This window comes from Pelodiscus sinensis, chromosome Z (genome assembly GCF_052426305.1).
Source record: "Pelodiscus sinensis isolate ZL-2025 chromosome Z, ASM5242630v1, whole genome shotgun sequence".
NCBI lineage: Eukaryota > Metazoa > Chordata > Testudines > Trionychidae > Pelodiscus > Pelodiscus sinensis.
This window is the reverse complement of record NC_143085.1, coordinates 34,547,260-34,572,374: the sequence shown is the minus strand read 5'-3', so window position 1 is coordinate 34,572,374 and position 25,115 is coordinate 34,547,260. Positions and strand designations below refer to the sequence as shown.

Genomic DNA, 25,115 nt, shown 5'->3' with positions numbered 1-25,115 from the left:
CGCAAGAACACTGACAATCTTACATGAGATCGTCAGTGTTCTTGCGGAAATTCAAGCGGGCAGTGTAGACAGCTGGCAAGTTTTTCCACAAAAGCAGCTGCTTTTGCAGAAAAACTTGCCAGTCTAGATGCAGCCTGGGAGTATTGCCTGAATATGTCCTATACATTGCCCTAAAGTTGTGCACATTTGCCCTGTTCTCACAGAGCTGGAGCCCTAGTCTCACCTTGTATGCTTAGACTAGAAATTGATTCACCACTTTAAAAAATAAGAGTGCATATCTGTCCCAGAAGCCTGTAGAACTGACCTGGTCCTGGTGCAGGGCAGAATCTGTAATGAATTACTGCTAGGGACTGAGAGGCTCTCAAACAAAAGGCAGAGAAACAAAGGGAGCATCTCTTGAGGTTTACAGTATGCAGCATTGATTGTGTTAGAGGTGGCGAGGGCAACTCTCCAGACAGCATAGCTAATATCCTTCCATCTGGACAGCAATTTGGTTCAGCTTAGTGGATTCTGAGGAAGAGGGCTTATTTGTCAGTCCCTTTGCTCCATGGTCTCTCTGCAGAACACACACACAGACAGTCACAGTTAAGATGAAATAGGAATGGCATGAATGTTCAAACACTATTAGAGAGGACACGTCAATGAGGCATGCATCTCCAAGAGAGACAAATCTAATAGGCTCCCAGAGGGACTGTGATACACTTTGGTCTAGTCTGATTTTAATAAATGCCCCTGGCCATAATTTCTCCAGATGACAGTCCTGAATATTCACATGAGCAACAATGTAGGAGAGATCTAATAAGCCATTCTCCCCTTTTCCCCAAGAGTCATCATTCTCCTTGCTGAGGCGAACCAGCTTTATAAGATGAGACAGATAATGCCCATGAAATTATAATTGACTTTTGTCTCCTTAAATTCCTTGGCTCTTTCATTTGTGAACTAACAAGCTTTCAATGCCTTTGTTCTATATACAAGGAATCACAAGTATTTTCCCTTTCTGCCCATTTGCTTTTACAGTTCACTATAGGAGTACAGGCAGTCCCCGACTTACACGGATCCGACTTATGTCGGATCCGCACTTACGAACGGGGCTTTTCTCGCCCCGGAGCTCGCGGGCGGCGGGACCACCCAGAGCGCAGCGGTCCCGCCACCGCGTCCTCTGGGGCGAGAAAAGCTGTTCCGGGTCTCCCTGGTGTGCTGGGGGGGACCCCCCAACACAGCAGGGAGACAGGAGCAAAGCCGCAGAAGCGGGGGACCCCGCCGCCTGTGCAGCTTTGCTCCGGGGCAAAGGAGCAAAGCCGCACGGGCAGCGGGGTCCCGCCGCCTGTGCGGCTTTGCTCGGGTCTCCCTGGTCTGCTGGGGGAGAGGGGGGCGCAGCTAGTGCGCCCCGCCCAGCAGACCAGGCTTTTGTTGCGGGACGCCTGGGGTAGAGCAGCTGGGGCGCTGCCGGGTTGGTCCTGCGGGGACCTACCCAGCAGTGCCCCAGCTGTTCTGTCCCAGGAGTCCAGATTCAGCTGCTGTTGAAACTGATCAGCGGCTGATTCCAGGAAGCCGGGGGCAGAGCAACTCTGCCTAGAGCTTCCTGTAGTCAGCCCCTGATCAGTTTCAGCAGCGGCTGAATCTGGAGCCAGTTCCAACTTACATACAAATTCAACTTATGAACAAACCTACAGTCCCTATCTTGTACGTAACCCGGGGACTGCCTGTATACTGAGACCCACATTCTACCCCTTGTTCTACCTGTGCAATGGCACAGAAGTGGGTCAATAGAGTGGGTAGGATTTGCTCCATTATTTGGGAGGTTCCAATAATTCCCTTTGTTTTTCCTACTGCTCATAGTTGCCAATCACCAGTTGAGGTTTTTTGAAGTTCCTGACAAGGATCAGAGTGGTAAAATGCCCCACATTTCATTCACTGAAGAAATCTCTTGTAATTGATTTTGCATGCGGCACTGTTCAAGAAAACAGTATTGCACTCCACATTGAAAGGATTCAATGTAGTACCTGTTTGCTGGCACACACCCCAAAGGACAGAGAGAAGACTGCCCAGCGCCAATCAACTAAGCTGACTCCTCCCTCCCCAAATGTCACATAGTCCACCAGCACATAAGAAAACTCTATTTTAATTTGTCCTGAGAACAGTGCACCTCACTCCCCTCCCTGTGTGCGAGTCAGGTACCATCCTGCTGCCCCAGAACCCAAAGTAGACTTTGCAGGTTTTCTCACTTAGACACCCCTCAGCTGCGTTGAGCTTCCTTGGCAGCTTCTCTCTCCCCTTTGCATACACCCCTGCCAGAAATCACTGCTGCCGTCCTTCTACCCTCAGCCTGCATGTTAGTCCCCTGTTGCCCCTCAACCTGAACCCACCCCACCTAAGCCCGCCACTATCCTGTGCTGCCCCTCAGCCTCCACTTCAGCCCCCCCCACTGTCCGTGCTGCACCGTAACACTCACCCCAGCCCCCCACTGTCCTGTGCCACCCCTCAGCCTCCACCCCAGCCCCCCACTGTCCGTGTTGCACCATAACACCCACCGCAGCCCCCCACTGTCCTGTGCCGCCCCTCAGCCTCCACCCCAGCCCCCCACTGTCTGTGCTGCACCATAACACCCACCCCAGCCCCCCACTGTCCTGTGCCACCCCTCAGCACCCGCCCCAGCCCCCCACTGTCCTGTGCTGCCCCTCAGCCTCCACCCCAGCCCCCCACTGTCCTGTGCCACCCCTCAGCACCCGCCCCAGCCCCCCACTGTCCTGTGCTGCCCCTCAGCCTCCACCCCAGCCCCCCACTGTCCTGTGCCGCCCCTCAGCGCCTGCTCCAGCCCCCCACTGTCCTGTGCTGCCCCTCAGCCTCCACCCCAGCCCCCCACTGTCCTGTGCCGCCCCTCAGCGCCCGCTCCAGCCCCCCACTGTCCTGTGCCGCCCCTCAGCGCCCGCTCCAGCCCCCCACTGTCCTGTGCCGCCCCTCAGCGCCCGCTCCAGCCCCCCACTGTCCTGTGCCGCCCCTCAGCGCCCGCTCCAGCCCCCCACTGCCCTGTGCCGCCCCTCAGCGCCCGCTCCAGCCCCCCACTGTCCTGTGCCGCCCCTCAGCGCCCGCCCCAGCCCCCCACTGTCCTGTGCCGCCCCTCAGCGCCCGCTCCAGCCCCCCACTGTCCTGTGCCGCCCCTCAGCGCCCGCCCCAGCCCCCCACTGCCCTGTGCCGCCCCTCAGCGCCCGCCCCAGCCCCCCACTGTCCTGTGCCGCCCCTCAGCGCCCGCCCCAGCCCCCCACTGTCCTGTGCCGCCCCTCAGCGCCCGCCCCAGCCCCCCACTGTCCTGTGCCGCCCCTCAGCGCCCGCCCCAGCCCCCCACTGTCCTGTGCCGCCCCTCAGCGCCCGCTCCAGCCCCCCACTGTCCTGTGCCGCCCCTCAGCGCCCGCTCCAGCCCCCCACTGTCCTGTGCCGCCCCTCAGCGCCTGCTCCAGCCCCCCACTGTCCTGTGCCGCCCCTCAGCCTCCACCCCAGCCCCCCACTGTCCTGTGCCGCCCCTCAGCGCCCGCCCCAGCCCCCCACTGTCCTGTGCCGCCCCTCAGCCTCCACCCCAGCCCCCCACTGTCCTGTGCCACCCCTCAGCGCCTGCTCCAGCCCCCCACTGTCCTGTGCCGCCCCTCAGCGCCCGCCCCAGCCCCCCACTGTCCTGTGCCACCCCTCAGCGCCCGCCCCAGCCCCCCACTGTCCTGTGCCGCCCCTCAGCGCCTGCTCCAGCCCCCCACTGTCCTGTGCCGCCCCTCAGCGCCTGCTCCAGCCCCCCACTGTCCTGTGCCACCCCTCAGCGCCCGCCCCAGCCCCCCACTGTCCTGTGCCGCCCCTCAGCCTCCACCCCAGCCCCCCACTGTCCTGTGCCACCCCTCAGCGCCTGCTCCAGCCCCCCACTGTCCTGTGCCGCCCCTCAGCGCCCGCCCCAGCCCCCCACTGTCCTGTGCCACCCCTCAGCGCCCGCCCCAGCCCCCCACTGTCCTGTGCCGCCCCTCAGCGCCTGCTCCAGCCCCCCACTGTCCTGTGCCACCCCTCAGCGCCCGCCCCAGCCCCCCACTGTCCTGTGCCGCCCCTCAGCGCCTGCTCCAGCCCCCCACTGTCCTGTGCCACCCCTCAGCGCCCGCCCCAGCCCCCCACTGTCCTGTGCCGCCCCTCAGCGCCCGCCCCAGCCCCCCACTGTCCTGTGCCGCCCCTCAGCGCCCGCCCCAGCCCCCCACTGTCCTGTGCCGCCCCTCAGCCTCCACCCCAGCCCCCCACTGTCCTGTGCCGCCCCTCAGCGCCCGCCCCAGCCCCCCACTGTCCTGTGCCGCCCCTCAGCGCCCGCCCCAGCCCCCCACTGTCCTGTGCCGCCCCTCAGCCTCCACCCCAGCCCCCCACTGTCCTGTGCCGCCCCTCAGCGCCCGCCCCAGCCCCCCACTGTCCTGTGCCGCCCCTCAGCGCCCGCCCCAGCCCCCCACTGTCCTGTGCCGCCCCTCAGCGCCCGCCCCAGCCCCCCACTGTCCTGTGCCGCCCCTCAGCCTCCACCCCAGCCCCCCACTGTCCTGTGCCGCCCCTCAGCGCCCGCCCCAGCCCCCCACTGTCCTGTGCCGCCCCTCAGCCTCCACCCCAGCCCCCCACTGTCCTGTGCCGCCCCTCAGCGCCCGCCCCAGCCCCCCACTGTCCTGTGCCGCCCCTCAGCCTCCACCCCAGCCCCCCACTGTCCTGTGCCACCCCTCAGCGCCCGCCCCAGCCCCCCACTGTCCTGTGCCGCCCCTCAGCGCCCGCCCCAGCCCCCCACTGTCCTGTGCCGCCCCTCAGCCTCCACCCCAGCCCCCCACTGTCCTGTGCCACCCCTCAGCGCCTGCTCCAGCCCCCCACTGTCCTGTGCCGCCCCTCAGCGCCCGCCCCAGCCCCCCACTGTCCTGTGCCACCCCTCAGCGCCCGCCCCAGCCCCCCACTGTCCTGTGCCGCCCCTCAGCGCCTGCTCCAGCCCCCCACTGTCCTGTGCCACCCCTCAGCGCCCGCCCCAGCCCCCCACTGTCCTGTGCCGCCCCTCAGCGCCTGCTCCAGCCCCCCACTGTCCTGTGCCGCCCCTCAGCGCCTGCTCCAGCCCCCCACTGTCCTGTGCCGCCCCTCAGCGCCCGCCCCAGCCCCCCACTGTCCTGTGCCGCCCCTCAGCGCCCGCCCCAGCCCCCCACTGTCCTGTGCCGCCCCTCAGCCTCCACCCCAGCCCCCCACTGTCCTGTGCCGCCCCTCAGCGCCCGCCCCAGCCCCCCACTGTCCTGTGCCGCCCCTCAGCGCCCGCCCCAGCCCCCCACTGTCCTGTGCCGCCCCTCAGCGCCCGCCCCAGCCCCCCACTGTCCTGTGCCGCCCCTCAGCCTCCACCCCAGCCCCCCACTGTCCTGTGCCACCCCTCAGCGCCCGCCCCAGCCCCCCACTGTCCTGTGCCGCCCCTCAGCGCCCGCCCCAGCCCCCCACTGTCCTGTGCCGCCCCTCAGCCTCCACCCCAGCCCCCCACTGTCCTGTGCCACCCCTCAGCGCCTGCTCCAGCCCCCCACTGTCCTGTGCCGCCCCTCAGCGCCCGCCCCAGCCCCCCACTGTCCTGTGCCACCCCTCAGCGCCCGCCCCAGCCCCCCACTGTCCTGTGCCGCCCCTCAGCGCCTGCTCCAGCCCCCCACTGTCCTGTGCCACCCCTCAGCGCCCGCCCCAGCCCCCCACTGTCCTGTGCCGCCCCTCAGCGCCTGCTCCAGCCCCCCACTGTCCTGTGCCACCCCTCAGCGCCCGCCCCAGCCCCCCACTGTCCTGTGCCGCCCCTCAGCGCCTGCTCCAGCCCCCCACTGTCCTGTGCCGCCCCTCAGCGCCTGCTCCAGCCCCCCACTGTCCTGTGCCGCCCCTCAGCGCCCGCCCCAGCCCCCCACTGTCCTGTGCCACCCCTCAGCGCCCGCCCCAGCCCCCCACTGTCCTGTGCCGCCCCTCAGCGCCCGCCCCAGCCCCCCACTGTCCTGTGCCGCCCCTCAGCCTCCACCCCAGCCCCCCACTGTCCTGTGCCGCCCCTCAGCGCCCGCCCCAGCCCCCCACTGTCCTGTGCCGCCCCTCAGCCTCCACCCCAGCCCCCCACTGTCCTGTGCCGCCCCTCAGCGCCCGCCCCAGCCCCCCACTGTCCTGTGCCGCCCCTCAGCGCCCGCCCCAGCCCCCCACTGTCCTGTGCCGCCCCTCAGCCTCCACCCCATCCCCCCACTGTCCTGTGCCGCCCCTCAGCGCCCGCCCCAGCCCCCCACTGTCCTGTGCCGCCCCTCAGCGCCCGCCCCAGCCCCCCACTGTCCTGTGCCGCCCCTCAGCCTCCACCCCAGCCCCCCACTGTCCTGTGCCGCCCCTCAGCGCCCGCCCCAGCCCCCCACTGTCCTGTGCCGCCCCTCAGCGCCCGCCCCAGCCCCCCACTGTCCTGTGCCGCCCCTCAGCCTCCACCCCAGCCCCCCACTGTCCTGTGCCGCCCCTCAGCGCCCGCCCCAGCCCCCCACTGTCCTGTGCCACCCCTCAGCGCCCGCCCCAGCCCCCCACTGTCCTGTGCCGCCCCTCAGCGCCTGCTCCAGCCCCCCACTGTCCTGTGCCACCCCTCAGCGCCCGCCCCAGCCCCCCACTGTCCTGTGCCGCCCCTCAGCGCCCGCCCCAGCCCCCCACTGTCCTGTGCCACCCCTCAGCGCCCGCCCCAGCCCCCCACTGTCCTGTGCCGCCCCTCAGCGCCCGCCCCAGCCCCCCACTGTCCTGTGCCGCCCCTCAGCGCCCGCCCCAGCCCCCCACTGTCCTGTGCCGCCCCTCAGCCTCCACCCCAGCCCCCCACTGTCCTGTGCCGCCCCTCAGCGCCCGCCCCAGCCCCCCACTGTCCTGTGCCGCCCCTCAGCGCCCGCCCCAGCCCCCCACTGTCCTGTGCCGCCCCTCAGCCTCCACCCCATCCCCCCACTGTCCTGTGCCGCCCCTCAGCGCCCGCCCCAGCCCCCCACTGTCCTGTGCCGCCCCTCAGCGCCCGCCCCAGCCCCCCACTGTCCTGTGCCGCCCCTCAGCCTCCACCCCAGCCCCCCACTGTCCTGTGCCGCCCCTCAGCGCCCGCCCCAGCCCCCCACTGTCCTGTGCCGCCCCTCAGCACCCGCCCCAGCCCCCCACTGTCCTGTGCCGCCCCTCAGCCTCCACCCCAGCCCCCCACTGTCCTGTGCCGCCCCTCAGCGCCCGCCCCAGCCCCCCACTGTCCTGTGCCGCCCCTCAGCGCCCGCCCCAGCCCCCCACTGTCCTGTGCCGCCCCTCAGCGCCTGCTCCAGCCCCCCACTGTCCTGTGCCACCCCTCAGCGCCCGCCCCAGCCCCCCACTGTCCTGTGCCGCCCCTCAGCGCCCGCCCCAGCCCCCCACTGTCCTGTGCCACCCCTCAGCGCCCGCCCCAGCCCCCCACTGTCCTGTGCCGCCCCTCAGCGCCCGCCCCAGCCCCCCACTGTCCTGTGCCACCCCTCAGCGCCCGCCCCAGCCCCCCACTGTCCTGTGCCGCCCCTCAGCGCCCGCCCCAGCCCCCCACTGTCCTGTGCCGCCCCTCAGCGCCCGCCCCAGCCCCCCACTGTCCTGTGCCGCCCCTCAGCCTCCACCCCAGCCCCCCACTGTCCTGTGCCGCCCCTCAGCGCCCGCCCCAGCCCCCCACTGTCCTGTGCCGCCCCTCAGCGCCCGCCCCAGCCCCCCACTGTCCTGTGCCGCCCCTCAGCCTCCACCCCATCCCCCCACTGTCCTGTGCCGCCCCTCAGCGCCCGCCCCAGCCCCCCACTGTCCTGTGCCGCCCCTCAGCGCCCGCCCCAGCCCCCCACTGTCCTGTGCCGCCCCTCAGCCTCCACCCCAGCCCCCCACTGTCCTGTGCCGCCCCTCAGCGCCTGCTCCAGCCCCCCACTGTCCTGTGCCACCCCTCAGCGCCCGCCCCAGCCCCCCACTGTCCTGTGCCGCCCCTCAGCGCCCGCCCCAGCCCCCCACTGTCCTGTGCCACCCCTCAGCGCCCGCCCCAGCCCCCCACTGTCCTGTGCCGCCCCTCAGCGCCTGCTCCAGCCCCCCACTGTCCTGTGCCACCCCTCAGCGCCCGCCCCAGCCCCCCACTGTCCTGTGCCGCCCCTCAGCGCCCGCCCCAGCCCCCCACTGTCCTGTGCCGCCCCTCAGCGCCTGCTCCAGCCCCCCACTGTCCTGTGCCACCCCTCAGCGCCCGCCCCAGCCCCCCACTGTCCTGTGCCACCCCTCAGCGCCCGCCCCAGCCCCCCACTGTCCTGTGCCGCCCCTCAGCGCCCGCCCCAGCCCCCCACTGTCCTGTGCCGCCCCTCAGCGCCCGCCCCAGCCCCCCACTGTCCTGTGCCGCCCCTCAGCGCCCGCCCCAGCCCCCCACTGTCCTGTGCCACCCCTCAGCGCCCGCCCCAGCCCCCCACTGTCCTGTGCCGCCCCTCAGCGCCCGCTCCAGCCCCCCACTGTCCTGTGCCGCCCCTCAGCGCCCGCTCCACTTCATCTGCCCGCGGGGCGCTCTCTCTCTCTCTCTCTCTCTCTCGCCCGCCCCCGCTCGCTCCGCCCCGGCCGGAGGCTGCGCAGCAGCGGCGGTTGGAGGCGGCCGGAGGCCGGGCGCCGCTGTCGTTGTAGCCGGGCCCGCGCCGCGCCCCGCCATGGCCCTGGTCACCCTGCAGCGCTCGCCGACCCCCAGCGCCGCCTCCTCGGCCAGCGCCAGCGAGGTGAGCCGGGCAAAGGGGCGCGGGCCCGGCCTGCCCCACTCCGCCCCATGGCCCGCCGCCCTGCCCCCCATCTCGTCCTGTGTCCCCCCCCACCGCCAAGCCCCTCATGCCCTGGGCTCCTGCCCCCCATAGCCATGCCCCCACCTCCCTGCCCCCCACCGCTGTGCCTCCTACGTCCTCCTGTGTACTCTAAGCTGCCCTGCCCCCCATGTCCTCTGCTCCCCCCCCCGCCCTGTCCCACATGTCCTCCTGTGCCCCCCACAGTTCTGTCCCCCGTGTTCTCCTGCCCCTCCCCCTGTCTTCCTGTGCCGCTCTCACCGCGATCCCGTGTCCTCCTGGGTTCCCACCCCAAGCTTCCAATATCCTCTTGTGGCCCCCACCCTGTGTTCCAATAGCCTTCTGTGTGTCCCCAGTTTGTGCACCCCACATAGCTTTCACCCTGCTCGGCTGCATCCCCAACATTCTTTGTGTCCCCTGCTCTGTTTACCCCACACCTTTGTGCACCCTGTTGCAATACACCCCCACTCTGTGCTCCCCAGTATTCTCCTGTGCCTCCCATCTCAGACTCCACATCGTGCTCTAACCCCCACTGTGGTACACCCCTTCCCGTTTGTACCCCACACCTTGCTATACTTCCAGTGCCTCACCATATACTGCTGCCTCTGAGCAGGATGTGGGGTACAATGTTCCCTGCACCATATACCCCCTCCCCAGTGTACTCCTGCTGCTTGTGCACCCAGCTGTCTCTTGTCCCTATGCCTCCAGTCCTGCACCCCCAACACTCTGCTGTACTCTCATCATACCACCTGTCTCCATGTACCCACACTGTGTTCCCATGTTCCTATGCCCCTGCCTCCACGCACCCCAAAATATTCTAGCTCTGTGCCCCCTGCATCTTCTGGTCCTCATTTCTGCAGTGCCATCCTGCTGTTATATCCCCTGCTCCATATCCCCTGTGCCCCTTGCCTCTATGAACACCATATCCTCTAGTTGTTTCCCTCCAGAATATCCTCCTGTTCCTGTACCTCCTGCGCCTGTGTACTCCACAACTTGTCCGCCTAGCCCTGTGACCCCCCCATACCTCTTACCTTCTTGTCCTTATACCCCCCACACACTGTGCAGTAACCCCACTGCTATATTCCTATGCCCAATACACCTGATGTACAACTCTGCCCCACTCCTGGTCCTATATATCCCACACCTCTGCCCCATTCACTCCACTGTACTCTCTCTGCACCAGGCCCCACATCTTACTATATTTCTCTGCCTTATTACTATCCTCTTCTGTCCCCCACTTCTGTTATGTCCTCTAGCCTGTGCCTTGTCTCCTGCCCTGTGCTTGTCTGTATCATTCTCCTACCTTAGAAACCACGAAGGCAGGCCTTGAGTTCCTCTCTGCCCTAACTCCATGCTCCTCTGTGTCCTTCCCTACACTCTCCCTTTACACCCCATCCTCCTTGCCTGGACCTCACTCCCATATACTTCCCACTGTTTCTGTTCTTCTGTCAAGTTAACAGTCTGATTTGTCACCTATCACATCCCTGTTCTCTCACTGAGGGAAGTGGTGGGGAATGGCTAGTCAAAGTTGCACTATCCCTAGCTCAGGGATGCTCTTTGTTTACTTTGTTCATTCCAAACTGTGGACATCCATCGTTTAATTCCCTAGTCGCTCTGCCCTGGCTCCAGGTTGTGAGGTTTGAGTTTACTAAGCCACAGAGACACTGTTTGTTTTGTAACTGTGTTTGCTGAAAAAGGCAGTGTTCAATGTTGCTGTAGCTGTGCTGGTCCCAAGATGTTAGAGAGATGAGGTAGGTGAGGTAATATCTTTTATTGGACCAATGTCTGTTGGTGAGAAAAACAGTCTTTCAAGCTACACAGTGCTGTCAAAAGAAGACCTGAGTATGAGTTCTATGTAAGCTCGAAAGCTTGTCTGTCTCATCAACAGAAGATGGTCCAATAAAAGATACTATCTTGCCCATCTTGTTTCATTGAAAATGTTATGAAATCATGAAAATATTTTTGTTTCCGTAAGAATTTTTAAAACCTTTACAATGAAAAAAAAAGGATTAAACAAAATTTTAATGTAAACCTTTGGATTGTCCTGTGACTCCGTGAAAGAGAGGCCTGATTCTCATCTCATTTACACAATTGTAAATCAGGAGTAATGCCCCAGAAATGAGTGGGGTTACATGGGTTTTAGTCCAGTGTTATGTAAGATATGAATCAGGCTGTTGGTGTGTCTGTCCAGTATCATTTTGTGTAGGATTATAAAGCTTTTTTATATTTCCATGGGACAATATTGGGTCATGCCTGCCATTTGATGCAATAAAGTGTATTCCAAAGGCAAGGCATTTCCTTTTCAAAAGCATCTTTATGAGCCAGGACTAGAAGTCATCCCTGGCAGAGATGCTTTAAGTGGTAACCAGACAAAGGCTGATGTAGGATATCTCCCCTGCTCTCCATCCTAATGGTCCCTTTTGATATGAAAGTCCATGAATCTATGAATCACTCCTTGAAATTTAAACATTGATTTTTTTGTTTGTATAATGTTAATTAACAGATCATTAGTAGCCAAATTGAGTCTGTTTTCTGTGATCTGTTGTCCTCTTTCATATAAATATGGATTTACAGGCTCTACAAAGGCTGAGTCTCAAGCACATATGTATTTAGAGACTTTTAAAAGGGAATTACAGGCAGTCCCCGGGTTACGTACAAGATAGGGACTGTAGGTTTGTTCTTAAGTTGAATCTGTATGTAAGTCTGAACTGGCGTCAGCTGCTGCTGAAACTGATCAGTTTCAACCGCGGCTGAATCTGGACGCCAGTTCTGACTTACATACAGATTCAACTTAAGAAACCCAGGCGTCCCCAAGTCAGCTGCTGCTGAAACTGATCAGCGGCTGATTCCAGGAAGCCCGGGGCAGAGCAACTCTGCCTCGGGCTTCCTGTAGTCAGCCGCTGGTCAGTTTCAGCAGCGGCTGACTTGGGGATGCCTGGGGCAGAGCAGCTGGGGTGCTGCCCGGTTGGTCCGGAGTGGCGCTGCGGGACCAACCCGGCAGCCCCCAGCTGCTCTACCCCAGGGGTAGGCAAGAAAAGCCTGGTCTGCTGGGGGGGCGGAGGGGGGCACTAGCTGCACCACCCCCCCCCCCCCAGCAGACCAGGGAGATGTGGGTGGCGGGACCGCCCAAGTCCTCCACGGCTTTGCTCCGTCTCCCTGGTCTGCTGACCTGGGAGACGCGGAGCAAAGCCGCAGAGCACGCGGGCAGCGGGACAGTCCAGGCACGCCGCAGCTGTCCCACTGCTGGCGTGCTCCGAGGCTTTGCTCCCCATCTACCTGGTCTGCTGGTCAGACCAGGGAGATGGGGAGCAAAGCCGCGGAGCACGCCCGCAGGGGGACAGCTCAAGCGCGCCCGGGCTGTCCCGCTGCAGGCGTGCTCCAAGGCTTTGCTCCCCGTCTCCCTGCAGACCAGGGAGACGGGGAGCAGCTTTTCTCGCCCCGGAGGATGGGGGCGGCAGACCGCGGCGCTCCCGTCCTCCGGGGCGAGAAAAGCCCCGTTCGTAACTGCGGATCCGACATAAGTCGGATCCGCGTAACTCGGGGACTGCCTGTATTGACCCTACATTTCTTACTGACTATGAAAGAGCTGTTACAGCTTGCTTCTTAATAACATAAACCAATGTGGATTTATAAAATGGATGCTAATGTTGCCTTTTGGAGGGTTGTCATTGTGTTATGGTATGACAGAAATCCTTCTTAATTTTTTTCTGAGAAGAAAACCATCTAATGCACAGTCGCTAGTTTTTTAAAAATTCTATTAGCTCCTTTGCCCTATTAGATCTCCAGGAACTTTCAGCTTGTAAACAAAGCCCTAATCCAGCTTTGCAATCTCAGATGTATCCTTGGGCAGGTCATGGTGCAGAATAATCAGGGTCTGAAGGTGGATCTATCCCTTTATGATGCCGATTTCAGGATGCTCTCACCTGTAGAGTTGTGGCTTCACATCACTAACAGTGCCTGGCACATGCTGTGGGATAAGTAGCACTACCAGTGATGTGTCCAATGCAAGACAATTACATGTTTATATAACCCAGCAAATACCCAGTCGAATTGCCAGCCCTTTGGCACTACTGCAATAGAAAAGTTAATAAAACCAACAAGACACTTGCACTTTTTTTAAGTTTAAAGGCCAAAGAACCTGATATTTTTCAGTAGGGTGCATGCTTTGAACTGGAGATAGGGCTCAGACCTTCCTGCCCAAAACACACAGACACCTGCCCAAGATCAGCAACATAAGGTTTATGGAACAAGAGCTAGAGAGTTTTGATTGCATCCATTAGTGGGCTAGTCTATTGACACAGCACCCCATTCATTGCAGGATTTATTTATGTCCTGTTCTATACTAACATTCTGATGCTTTAGAGCAGGGTTGGGCAATAATTTTTGAAAGGGGGGGGGCACTCGAAGAATTTGGTAAGTGGTCAAGGGCGGCACTCTTCCATTATATTAATGGAGGAGGTGCTGGGTCTGGTGTTGCAGGTTGGCTGCAAAATAGGGATGTTAGATATCATGTAATTTAATAGTCATATAACTGCACAAAATCATAACGGTAACGCAACTATTAAATAGTCCCTGAAAGTGGGGCCAGCAGCCAGTGCACTCCTGACCCCACTCCTGGGGAGCCCCCTGCCACCCTGTAACCGTACCGGACTCAAACCGGTGTAACAGAATGACACGGATGCCCGAAGGAGGATTTACCAGACTTTTATTAATCAGCGCTGATGGCCGTCCCCTCGAGCTTTACAGCAAAAAAAATAGCGAGGAGCGACCCCGTGCCGCTCTGTCCATAGCCTTTTATCGGATACATGAATAACAGTTTGATTGGCTTTTACATTTCATTGGTTAAAGCACAGCAATACATTATTTCTAACGTTCGCGATTGACATTCCAGTAGTTGGGGAGGGGTACTCTTATCTTATGCCTATGTGCGGTTTTTACTTTCTCATAGCTATGTTACTGATTTCTGCCTGTTTGTGCCTGTCACAAGTTAGAAAATGTGAAATACAGCTTTATTCTTGCTCACAGGCTAGTGGGCCCCTAACTGCTGTTAGGCTAGTTCCTTATCTTTTTCGGGCAAGGGGCAAATTCCACTACATTCCCCCCTCAAGAGCCTTACTTGTCAGGCTCTTCTTCATCTGGTATAGAGTGCCATTATGTGAGGACTTGTTTGTTGGGATACAATTTGGGACACCATTCGCCATACGCATGCAATGAACAAAGGAATAAGACAGGGCAATATGCAGACTAAAATTCCTATAAACCCTAGCCATCCGAGTATGGCCTTGACCCACCCCATACTTGGTAGCCAAGAGGTAAGCCTGGAGGTGTCAAGGCCTGTCCATGTTTGGACTGGCACGTGGGCTAAGTCTTGCATTTTTTGTGTGATTTCCGCTATTGCATTTTGTGTATCTCCAATTTCAAGGCAGCAATTAGATAAGTTGAATTTTTTACATAGCCCTCCTTCATTGGCTTAACAGATAGTCCAGACCTAAGCGGTTCTGGTAAATTGCGTTTTTAAACGTAGTTTGTTGTTTTGCCAATAAATTTAAAGCTTGAGCAGTTTCATTGATTATGAGTTCAACAACTGCTTGTAAGCGGATAATTCGATAAGCATATAAATAGGGGTGCGGTATCCATAACTGCCATCCTGTGCCCAGGATGCTGGATCGTAGTATTGGATTATACGCTCGGGGGGCCATTCATTGTCTTTCCAAGTTCCTATTTTTATTTTCCGTTTTTCTCTAGTGTATACGCGTTGGCCGAGTTGTTGGCCAATCTCTAGGGGCATGAGGAAGAATGCAGGATGAATGGTCCCGAGGTAACATGTTCCCCACCAATGAGGTGGTAGTTGAGAATATGCTATGGTACCACATATCCAGTATAATCCATTGGGAGCTCGGCCTTGTGGTGGATAAGTACCGTTGTCCCAGAATGCCTGCATTTGAGGCGGCAGCATGGCCCATGGGTTGTTAGGAAAAGTGGTATTGTTTGCACTCCAGTTGGAAATTGTGCTGCCATTGTGAATGCGGATAGCTAAGCAGTTTGCGTCTCCAATATGATGGGTGTGGTTGGGCACCTGAGGTACTTGAATACAATTGTTTCCTACTAGGTTAGTGTGTAATGTCCACCATACGGCATCTGTATGGGGTGGATACTGCATTTGGTCATAACTGATATTGTATGTGCTATCCCATTCCTCTGCAACCCATGGCCATTGATCTCCTATGTTAGTGCCTCCACAGACAAAACAATTGCTTATATTTAATGATACCGCCACCTGTTCTGCTAATTCTATAAATAAATTCTTCGTACTTTTAGGGATGTCATCCCATGGACTCTTGTTTACTTCCTCCCAAAATTCAGCGAAATGTTTATGCTGCATACCTATAATTGTTTCTTCTACTTTTTCGATCCATAACAGGGTTCCGGGGTCTACTCCTGGACTGTCTATTCGAAGGCCGAACTGTTGGTTAAAGTATGGCCAATTGCGGGGGTCTTTGATAGTAAAATTGAGTGGAGTACAGGTTTTTGTTTGGCAATTTAATTGTGAGACCCCGGGTCGAAGATCGGCTGTTTGACCGGGCTGTTTCCAGGTTCCCCAGGCGACGCACGACCAGTAACTTAGGAAGAAATTGGCTACACTATTACAGTCTCTATTGAACCCTTGGTATCCCATGTATTTAGGGGAATGCATGTAGTATCGTTCCCAGCTTAAGGTACTGCATGGGATTATAGATGTGTGCATAGCCGAACATGCGTCAAATAAGAGAGATATTGGCCCCGTTGCTGGCACTGGAGTAATTGCTAAAACATTTCCTGATGACCCTCCGACCTTTAGTTTGACAATTGTTCTGGTGGCCGGTGGCTGAGGGTCAAAACAGGTTTTGCCATCACAGATAGAATATTGGTTTGAGTTATAGGTACATTGTGTAATTTTTTTTGTACATTTATAGGGTTTTGTATAAAACAAAGTTTGCTGCACTCGAGTGCCATGTCTGGTGGTTTGGATACAAGGGGTACAGCTAGGGGAATCTATGGGTTGGGTGCTCACAACTTTAAGGGGCAGAAATATCAGGGGTATCATTGTCATCATCAGAGGAAACATATAGGTCACTCTCCTCACTGGACCCGTCGTGTAAGTTTGAACATCTCTCGCAGGGGACATTGTTAGGTTGTGAATTGTTTTGCGAGGCCATGGCACTGCAGAACTCAGTGTCCTTTGAGAGATCTGGGTCGTAATTAATTTCTTCATCCTCTGTTGAGACATGATAAGCCTGGTATTGGTTATTAACGATCCTAATTAAGTACCGCGATTTGTGCTTCTTATTCCGCCTACGAGTTTGCAATAACTTTAGTAGAAAAAGGAATTGGGGAATTTCTCCTACTATACACTGCTTAATTTTGTAGGAGTAATGACCACAATTTTGGATGCCTTAAATCACCAGAGTCCACCGCCTTTGTGCAGTGGGGGCAATTATAAAGTTTATATAGGCATTTACTGCATTGTTGTCAATTATCCAATCTTCCTGGTCCATGTGGTGTTAGGTGGCCCGTACGGGGAGAGGCTATTTCAGGTAGACCTCGATAGGGGCTTGATGTCTTGAAATCTTCTCCCGTGCGTTGAGCACCCACTCCCGGTGGGGTGCAACAGGGGGTAGTTTTGACTAATCTTGAGCCATGCGCTGGGCACCTAGTCCTGGTTAGGTGCGGCAGGGCTTTTGCTGATCTTGAGTTTCAAAGGTCCTACTGCTCTAGCTTTCCAGGTCTCAGGGGCGGTCCCTGCTTTGACCCTGCTGTAGTGGACCCAAGCTTTGATACCATGACATTTTAGAGCGGTAGGTGTGACCAAAAGAACTTGTCTAGGCCCTTCCCATTTCACTGTTAGAGGGTCAGGTTTCCACCGTTTAACCCATACCCAGTCTCCAGGCTCAAACTCATGCACTGGTTCCATTACCACAAAGGGCACAGTCTGTTGCAACTGCCTCCTGAGTCGGTCGAGCTTTGCCCATACCTCTATGCTGGGGGGTTGACCTGACGGTTCTCTTAACAGTTCTCGCGTTATAGGGGAGGGCCTTCCATACATTAGTTCAAATGGGGTCAAACCAGTGGTACCTTTGGGGGTGTTCCTGATCTTGTACAATGCATATGGCAGAGCCGTAACCCAATTTAGCTGTGCCTCATCCATAATTTTGATTAGAGTGGCCTTGAGGGTCCTGTTGGCCCTCTCCACTTTTCCCGAAGACTGTGGCCTCTATGCAGCGTGTAATTTCCACTGTATGCCTGGCCCTTGTGCTACCTTGTGGACTGCTTGGTTAACAAATGCCCCCCCATTGTCTGAGTTTATTTGTATGGGTAGCCCATGTGTGGGGAGGTGATGATTAAGGAGGTATTTAACAACCCCATTAGATCCTTCTGATTTAGTAGGAAAAGCTTCAATCCACCCTGTGTGGGTACAAATCACTACTAAGAGATATCTATAGGGTCCACACCTAGTCATGTCTGTATAGTCTATTTGCAGGATGTCCATGGGTCCCGCTCCTATTGCAACCTGTCCTGGTGCCCCGATCCTTCCTGTCCTGGGATTGACCTTCGCACATTGGATGCACCGCCTGGCTACTGTTCTGGTTGCATTAGCCAGATATGGGGCATAGACAACCTTCCTAAAAGTCTGGTACATGGCCTCGGCTCCCATATGGGTTCCTTCATGTAGAGCTTGCACCATGGGTAAGAGTTCATGGGTTGGCACTACACTTCGGCCATCAGGCAGTGTCCATATCCCCTCTTGATTTTCTTGTGCCCCAATAGATGTAGCCATATTGGGGTCTTCTAGACTGTAGGCTTGTGGGGAGATTTTCATATTAGTAGGGTCTACCGTCAGTGAGCAGTTTATGATAGGGGCACGGGCCGCTTGTTTTGCGGCGACATCTGCTTTTCAGTTTCCCTCGGCTTCAAAGGCTGATCCTTTCTGGTGTCCTTTGCAGTGCATTACCGCCAATTCCTTTGGCTTTAAGACAGATTTCAGTAAGGCCTGTATTTCTCCTTGATATTTAATAGGTTTTCCTCGAGCGTCTATCATTCCTTTTTCTTTATACAACCCTGCATGTGAATGTACGGTGAGGTACCCGTATTTAGAATCAGTCCAAAGGCTCAGTCTTTTTCCTTCTGCCAATTCACATGCTCGGGTAATGGCTATTATTTCAGCTAACTGAGCTGATGTTCCGCAGGGCAGTGGTTGGGCCTCTACCGTATCATGCTGATTGACAATTGCATACCCTGATTTTCGTTCCCCTTCTTCCACAAAGGAACTGCCGTCAGTAAACCATTCATAGTCTGCATTTTTCAAAGGAACTTCTTTGAGATCGGGCCTGGCAGCCCATGTATACTGCAGCAAGGTGGTACAGTCATGGCATACCTTGTGGCAGAGCCGTAGGTATCCATGTGGGGCTCCGGCAGCAGAGTAGCTGGGTTTAATCCGACCACTGCCTCCAGGTCCACATCTGGATCTTAGAAGCTGGTATTTTGTGAGTTTTGCACTGATCATCCATTTAAGGCTGGTATCTCTCAGGAGGGTCTTGATTCCATGTGTGGTATAGATGGTAGTCCTGGCTCCATACGTGAGTTTCTTTGCATCTTGCAGGAGTGTGGCAGCTGCCACTAAGCATCTTAGACAGCTTGGAAGTCCTCTAGCAACAGCATCCAGTCTTTTGGAGAGATATCCGCAGGGGCGTGAGTACGGTCCCACTTTCTGGGTTAGAACTCCTTTCGCTTGACCTGCATGTTCTATCACATAGAGTTGGAATGGCTTGGCCATATCTGGGAGACCTAGGGCTGGTCCTTTGGTTAACATATTTTGCAGCTCAAAAAATGCAGCCTTCCTTTCTTCCGTCCACTGCACCTGCCCTTCCTTAATATCTTTAACTGCCTCATATAGCGGTTGTGCGATGCTGGAGTAGCCTGGTATCCACAGTCTGCAGTAGCCTGTCATGCCTAAATAGGTCCTCAATCCTTTTTCTGTCGTTGGAGGAGCTAACTGGCAAATGGCTGCTACTCTGTCACCGGATAGTCTTCTACACCCATCTGCGATGACAAATCCTAGGTAAGTAACTTCCCGCTTGACCAGTTGTGCCTTTGCCCTTGATACCTTATACCCACATTGAGCTAGTTGTTGGAGAGTTGTCCGCGTGAAGGCCGTGCAGTCTGCTTGTGTTCTGGCGCACAGGAGGATGTCATCTACATACTGGAGTAACTGTCCCCCCTCAGGGGCATGCAGATCTTCCAAATCCTTGGCCAGAGCCTCAGAAAATATGGTGGGACTGTGGATGAAACCCTGAGGTAGCCTTTGCCAGGCGAGTTGGGTAGTCTTTCCTGAGTCGGGGTCCGTCCAAGTAAATGCAAATAACGAGGTGGAGGTCTTTGCCAATGGGATGGCAAAGAATGCATCTTTTAGATCAATTAGGCTGTACCACATAGCCGTTCCTGGGACTCGAGTTAACATGGTGTATGGGTCTTCTACTAAAGGGGTCATAGGCGCTACTCGTTGGTTTACTGCTCGTAAATCATGGACTGGGTGGTACTTCCCTGGCTCCTCCTTTTCTACCGGGAACAATGGAGTGTTCCAGGGAGATCTGATTTCTTCTAAGATTCCAGCCTGTTGGAATCCTTTCATTATGGGTTTAATACCTTCCCGTTTGTTTTTCGGAATTGGATATTGCTTAATGTTAATTGGCTCCGCCCCGGGACGCAGAAAAATATGTACTGGGGTCTGCCGTTTTGCTAGTCCGTATCCTCCATTTTCTGCCCACAAATCCCTTGGAAGGTCACTCCATTCCTCGCTTGGCACCGTAACTGCACAGATTATTGTAGGCTGCCGGTCAGGCCTCTGGAAATGCTCTAGCCATTGCAGGGCATGAAACCTTGGCACCGTCAACTGACACTGTCCGTTTTCTGAAAAAGTGAGTGTAGCTTGCAACTTACACAGGAGGTCTCTGCCTAAAAGGGGGGCTGGGCTGTCTGGCAAATACACAAACGTGTGAGTAAAGGTGTGTCCTTGAAACTTGCAATCATCAAGTTGGAACAAACAGTGTCTTTCAACCTTCCCTGTAGCCCCTTGGACAGGGAGGGTAGTGGTCAGTGGACGTCCCATTGGTTTTGTGATTGCTGATACTGATGCTCCACTGTCAATCATTAAGTCAATAGTTGATTCCCCCACTTTCATTTTTACCATGGGCTCTGGGGGAATCCAGAGAGTTTTTGAGCCCGGTCCCCGTCATTGGTCAGTGATGCTAAGTTCTTTCGCCGCCTGATTTTGTCCCTGGGGGCACTCCCGTTTCCAATGACCAAACCCCCGACAGAGCGCACATTGATTGCGATCTAGTGGTAGCCTTGTCTCATCTTTTCCCTGGAATCTTCCTCGCCTTCCTCTGCCTCGGCCACCGCGGCCGCGTCTAGTGGGCTCCTCCCCCCTGATGGCTGCTGCCATAATTTTGGCTGTCTTTTCTGTTTTTTCTTCTTCAGTGTCCCAGTTCATGAACACAGTTCGAGCTAGGCCCAACAACATCTCTTCACTCATATCAGGGGCTTCCTCTCGTTTTTGAAGTTTCTTTCTAATGTCTTTGGCTGACTGGGCAATAAATGTGGTGTTGACTTGCCGCCTATTGGTGGGATCATCCGGGTTTATATTTGACCATACTCGGTAAGCCTCTTTTAGTCTTTCCATAAAGGCGCCTGGAGTTTCATTAGGGCCTTGTACCACTTCTGAAATTTTTGTTAAATTGGTATTCTTTCTTCCTGCCTTTCGGACCGCCTTTACAAACAAGTTACAATAAGCTCCTCAGCTTGCTTGGCCATGCTGCGTGTGGGGGTCCCAGTCTGGGTCCATAATGGGCAGTAAGGCCAGTTTATTTTGCTCATTTAATGTTGGGTTTTCTTGATTTACAATATCTCTCATGGCTTGGTGGACCCTACTCCTTTCTTCTCCCGTAAAGAGGGTTGTCAATAAAGTCTGGACGTCTTGCCACGTTGGCATGTGGGTGGTGATGATTGACTCTATGAGGGTGGCCATTTCGCCAGGACTCTCAGATAAAGGTTTTGTAGTCTTTTTCCAATTTATAAGGTCAGTGGTGGAGAAAGGGACCTGCGTGATCTGCGTACGGATGACTCTTTGGTCTCCGTCCTCTGCCTCGTAACGGGTCACACGGAGGGGAAACTCCGGGACGGCCATTGTCTCTCGGTGCCTTAGATCATATCTTTTTTCTCCGAGGAAATTTGGTTTGGGGGAAAGTAGCTCGGTCAGGTTTAATAATGTCTGATTCATTTCTTCTATTTTGTCTTTGACCGTTGCCCCTCCAACCTTATGCGTCTCATCTCTAGGAGACGCGGAATCAGATGGACTAGAGCGGCTGGTGCCGGATGACGGACGCCGAGACGTTCTAGGATAGCCGGGATTGTAGGGAGGAGGCAGGTCATTTTCCTCTTCAGGTTGGGGGAGAGGGTCAAAGCTTTCCTTTTCCATCTTCTCTTTCTCAGGGGTATCCCTTTTTCCTGATTTTAGTACCTCTTTCTTCTTGATTCTCACTGCCATGACGGGGACTGCTCCATTCTTTGACTTCCTGCATTGCTTAATCCACCCCGGACCCTCTACTACATTCAACAACCACTGGTCTACATAGACATACTGATCTGGGTGACTGTCTGTGACTGTCTTGTGGACTTTCCTTATTTCTGTAATCTCAAACGAACCCTCTGACGGCCAGGTGGGGCTCTGGGACGGCCAGGTGGGGCTCTGGGACGGCCAGTCTATAGTGCACAAACGTGTCAAAACTTCAGGTTTTGGTCTGGGGTCTCCATAGTCTCGGGAAAAGCCGGTTTTAAAATTCTTAATCATGCATTATAGAGGTGTACAAGATTTGGAACCTCCTCCCCCCATTACTCCGCGACCAAGACGTCACACACACACACCGACAGACACAAGTAGGGTAGGGTATACAGACCGTTGGTAGGGGGTCCAACGGTTCACAATGGGGGACAGACACTAAATTCACACCCTCCGTTCGCGGCTTGTCCCGTCGCCGGGTTACAAGAAACACGCTACTAGGAAGTCCTGACCGGCCTCAAACTGGTGCCACATTCAGATTGGGTTTCTGTCTGACAGTCCCCCGATCACTCAACTCACAGATTCACACAACATTCATACACCAACCCACAGATCCACCCGCGGGGAGATGTCTCTGGTAACAATTCAGTGCCCTCTGAATTCCAGGTCTCCCGTCTGGTTGGGCGAATTCCGGACTCCTATTGTCTCGGGACCCTTTGATACTCACTTTCCTGGCATCCGAGTTGTTCCTGCCGGCGGTGGTCTGAACCTCGTTCGTAGCCCCCTTATAATGGTGTCCTGTCAGGACCGTGGAGTCACCCGGGTTCGCCCAGGAGTCTCCTCCGTTCAACCTTCGGAGTGGCGCCTGAGACCAAGTGGGCGCCGGCGGGCGACCCAGGGCCCACGTGAGCACACCGAGGGGAGGCAAGTCTACCGGCAAGACATCCGAGTCACGGCACCAAAAATGTAACCGTACCGGACTCAAACCGGTGTAACAGAATGACACGGATGCCCGAAGGAGGATTTACCAGACTTTTATTAATCAGCGCTGATGGCCGTCCCCTCGAGCTTTACAGCAAAAAAATAGCGAGGAGCGACCCCGTGCCGCTCTGTGCATAGCCTTTTATCGGATACATGAATAACAGTTTGATTGGCTTTTACATTTCATTGGTTAAAGCACAGCAATACATTATTTCTAACGTTCACGATTGACATTCTAGTAGTTGGGGAGGGGTACTCTTATCTTATGCCTATGTGCGGTTTTTACTTTCTCATAGCTATGTTGCTGATTTCTGCCTGCTTGTGCCTGTCACAAGTTAGAAAATGTGAAATACAGCTTCATTCTTGCTCACAGGCTAGTGGGCCCCTAACTGCTGTTAGGCTAGTTCCTTATCTTTTTCGGGCAAGGGGCAAATTCCACTACAACCCTGTGCTGCTGCCTCTCTGTCAGAGGCAGCAGTACGGGGTGGGTGGCAGGCAGGAGCTGGTCTGTGAGGGGAGCCAGTTTCAAAATCAGCTCCCCATGAAAACCAGCTACTTGCCTCCCTGCACAGTGCAGGGTGGCAGCAGCCCCTATCTGTGAGGGGTCCGAGCTGCTCTGCCTTACAAAAGCAGCCTCTCTCCATGGCGAGCCTGGGCCCGCTACGGAGAGAAGTTGGTCTGGCAGTAGCCTTTGTCCGTGGGAGGTCTGAGCTCCCCGCAGTCTCTGGAGTGGATTCCTTGTGGACAGGAGCTGCTGCTGCAGACCAGTCTCTGTCTGTGACAAGTTCAGACTATGATGAACAGAGACGGCTTTGCGGCAGCAGTGCAGGGAGTGGGGAGGCAGCACTGAGGAGCTGGTGCTATGGGAAACTGGTTTGTAAGCTGGCTCCGCCCCAGCACCAGCTCCTTCCTGCCCTCCCTTGCTGCCCCTAGAGGCAGCAAGTGCGGGTGGGGACAGGTGGGTCTGCAGAGCTGCTCCCCATATGTATTGGCTCCAGCCTGCCCCCCTCACCCTTTGTGCTGCTGGCTTCATCAGAGACAGCAACACCAGGGAGGGGGGCAGGCAAATCTGGTGTTTGTGAGGAGCCTGGTTAAAGCCAGCTCCTCACAGGCACTGGCTTCTTCTCCCCACCCTCCTTGCTGCCTCTGATACAGATGAAGCAAGGGAGAGGGGAGTGCGTGTACTGGATAGTTTATTAAGAGATAAGCCAAGGCATATTGGTTAATCATGTCATGGAGTACATGTTGACATCCCTAGTGCAGAGGGGAGCTTGGGATAAATGATTGGGGTGTGGGATCTGGGAGTTTGGGTGAAGGAGGGGATTGTGACCCGGGGCAGGAATGTAGAAGGAGGTGCAGAGATTTGGGTTGTGGCCAGGGATAGCAGCTTTGGGTGAAATGTCTGGGAGGGAGTTGTGACCTGAGATGGGGTGTAGAAGTGGATGTAGGGTCTGGGAAGGTGTCTAGTGGCTGGAGCAGAGTGCAAAAGGTTTGGGTTGCATAGGGTAGGATGCAGTGAGGGTAGGGCTTGGGTACCAGAGGCAGACTGGTTGGAAGACCTTACCAGGGAAACCCCCAGGTAGCAGCCCAGCAGGTTCCTTAGCGAGGGTCCCTGCTTTCCATGCCTCTTTACCTGCAGGGTCCATGTCTGCTTCTCTGAATTGAGCTGGGGTGGGCACTTCATATGCTGCCTGTCCTGCATACAGGAAATTGGCCAATGGGAGCTACTGGTGGCAGGGGCAGTATGAGAATCCTCTCTCCCCTACCCCAGGATCTCAGCATTCAGAAATGCACACATGGCCCTGCAGCCAACTTTTCTGAGTGCCAGTTGGGGGGTGGGGCAGGTAGGGAGCCAGGTGAGCCTTTCGTGGGCTGGATCCAGTGGCTTGGCAGACTGGATCTGGCCCATAGATTGTATTTTGCCCAGCCCAGCTTTAGAGTATACATTCAGCCCCTCTTGACTTCATTGGTGAGTGATGTGTGCCCCTCCCTTGTGATGTATCCTAAAAGTTGATCTACCTTCCAGGACTGGCCTGCAGAAATTGTGCTTAATGGTTTTAAACTCTCTGGGAGCCCCTTTGACATCTTGCACCAGATGAAATTGTGTGTGGTGATATTTTATATGGCTGTACTGTACAGTTTTTCTGTGGACATTGAAAATAATAATTGTTTTTCATAGTGTGAGGAATTTTATACTATAAAGTGGAAACAGCTATGGCATAACACATTCTCTATCCTTCTTTCCCTCCTTAGCTTGAGGTTGGCAGTGATGAAGATCGCAAATTAAACCTGAGGTGAGCAAAACTTTTTAATTTATGCTATCCTAAACATTGTTTCCAGCACTGTTGAACATCTGCCCCGTAGTTCTCTGGACCCTAATCCCACAGTGAGCTACAGGCACGCAGATTCTTGTCCTGCAGATCCAAGAGCAGAGGTGGGCAATAATTTTTGACTGGTTGCCACTTCAGAAATTTTTGAAGTGGCCTCAAGCTGCCTCAGAAGGGACAGGGCCTCAGGTGGGAGGGGCGGTGTTAAGACACTTCCATGCTTCCCTGCCCACAGACCCTAATTCAGTGGTTCCCAACACGGTGCCCGCAGGCGTCCTGCCGCTCGCCGGGCCATTTATGTGCGCCAGCCGAACAATATGAGCTGGCCCCGCCCCCGGGCGCATGGCACATGCGTGGTGCTGGGCCCGGGTGCGTGGCGCATGGGTGGCCCATGCCCAGGGGTCGTGGCACATGCTGGTGCCAGCCCCGGGTGCTAGATGC

General features: G+C 56.5%; 1 protein-coding gene across 2 annotated transcripts in view; it reads left to right on the top strand.

Annotated features, from left to right (window-relative positions):
• Positions 1–8,521: 8,521 nt before the first annotated feature.
• The window catches only part of SSH1 (slingshot protein phosphatase 1), a 78,011-nt gene continuing 61,417 nt past the window's right edge, over positions 8,522–25,115 (top strand). Inside the window, exons 1-2 of one of the 2 annotated variants that reach the window (XM_075898779.2) lie at positions 8,522–8,717; positions 24,601–24,641. In XM_075898779.2, coding sequence (XP_075754894.1) covers positions 8,652–8,717; positions 24,601–24,641 — 107 coding nt within the window. In that variant the 5' untranslated portion in view covers positions 8,522–8,651. The remainder of the gene's footprint in view (positions 8,718–24,600; positions 24,642–25,115) is intronic. The other variant, XM_075898780.2, reaches the window with a different exon arrangement.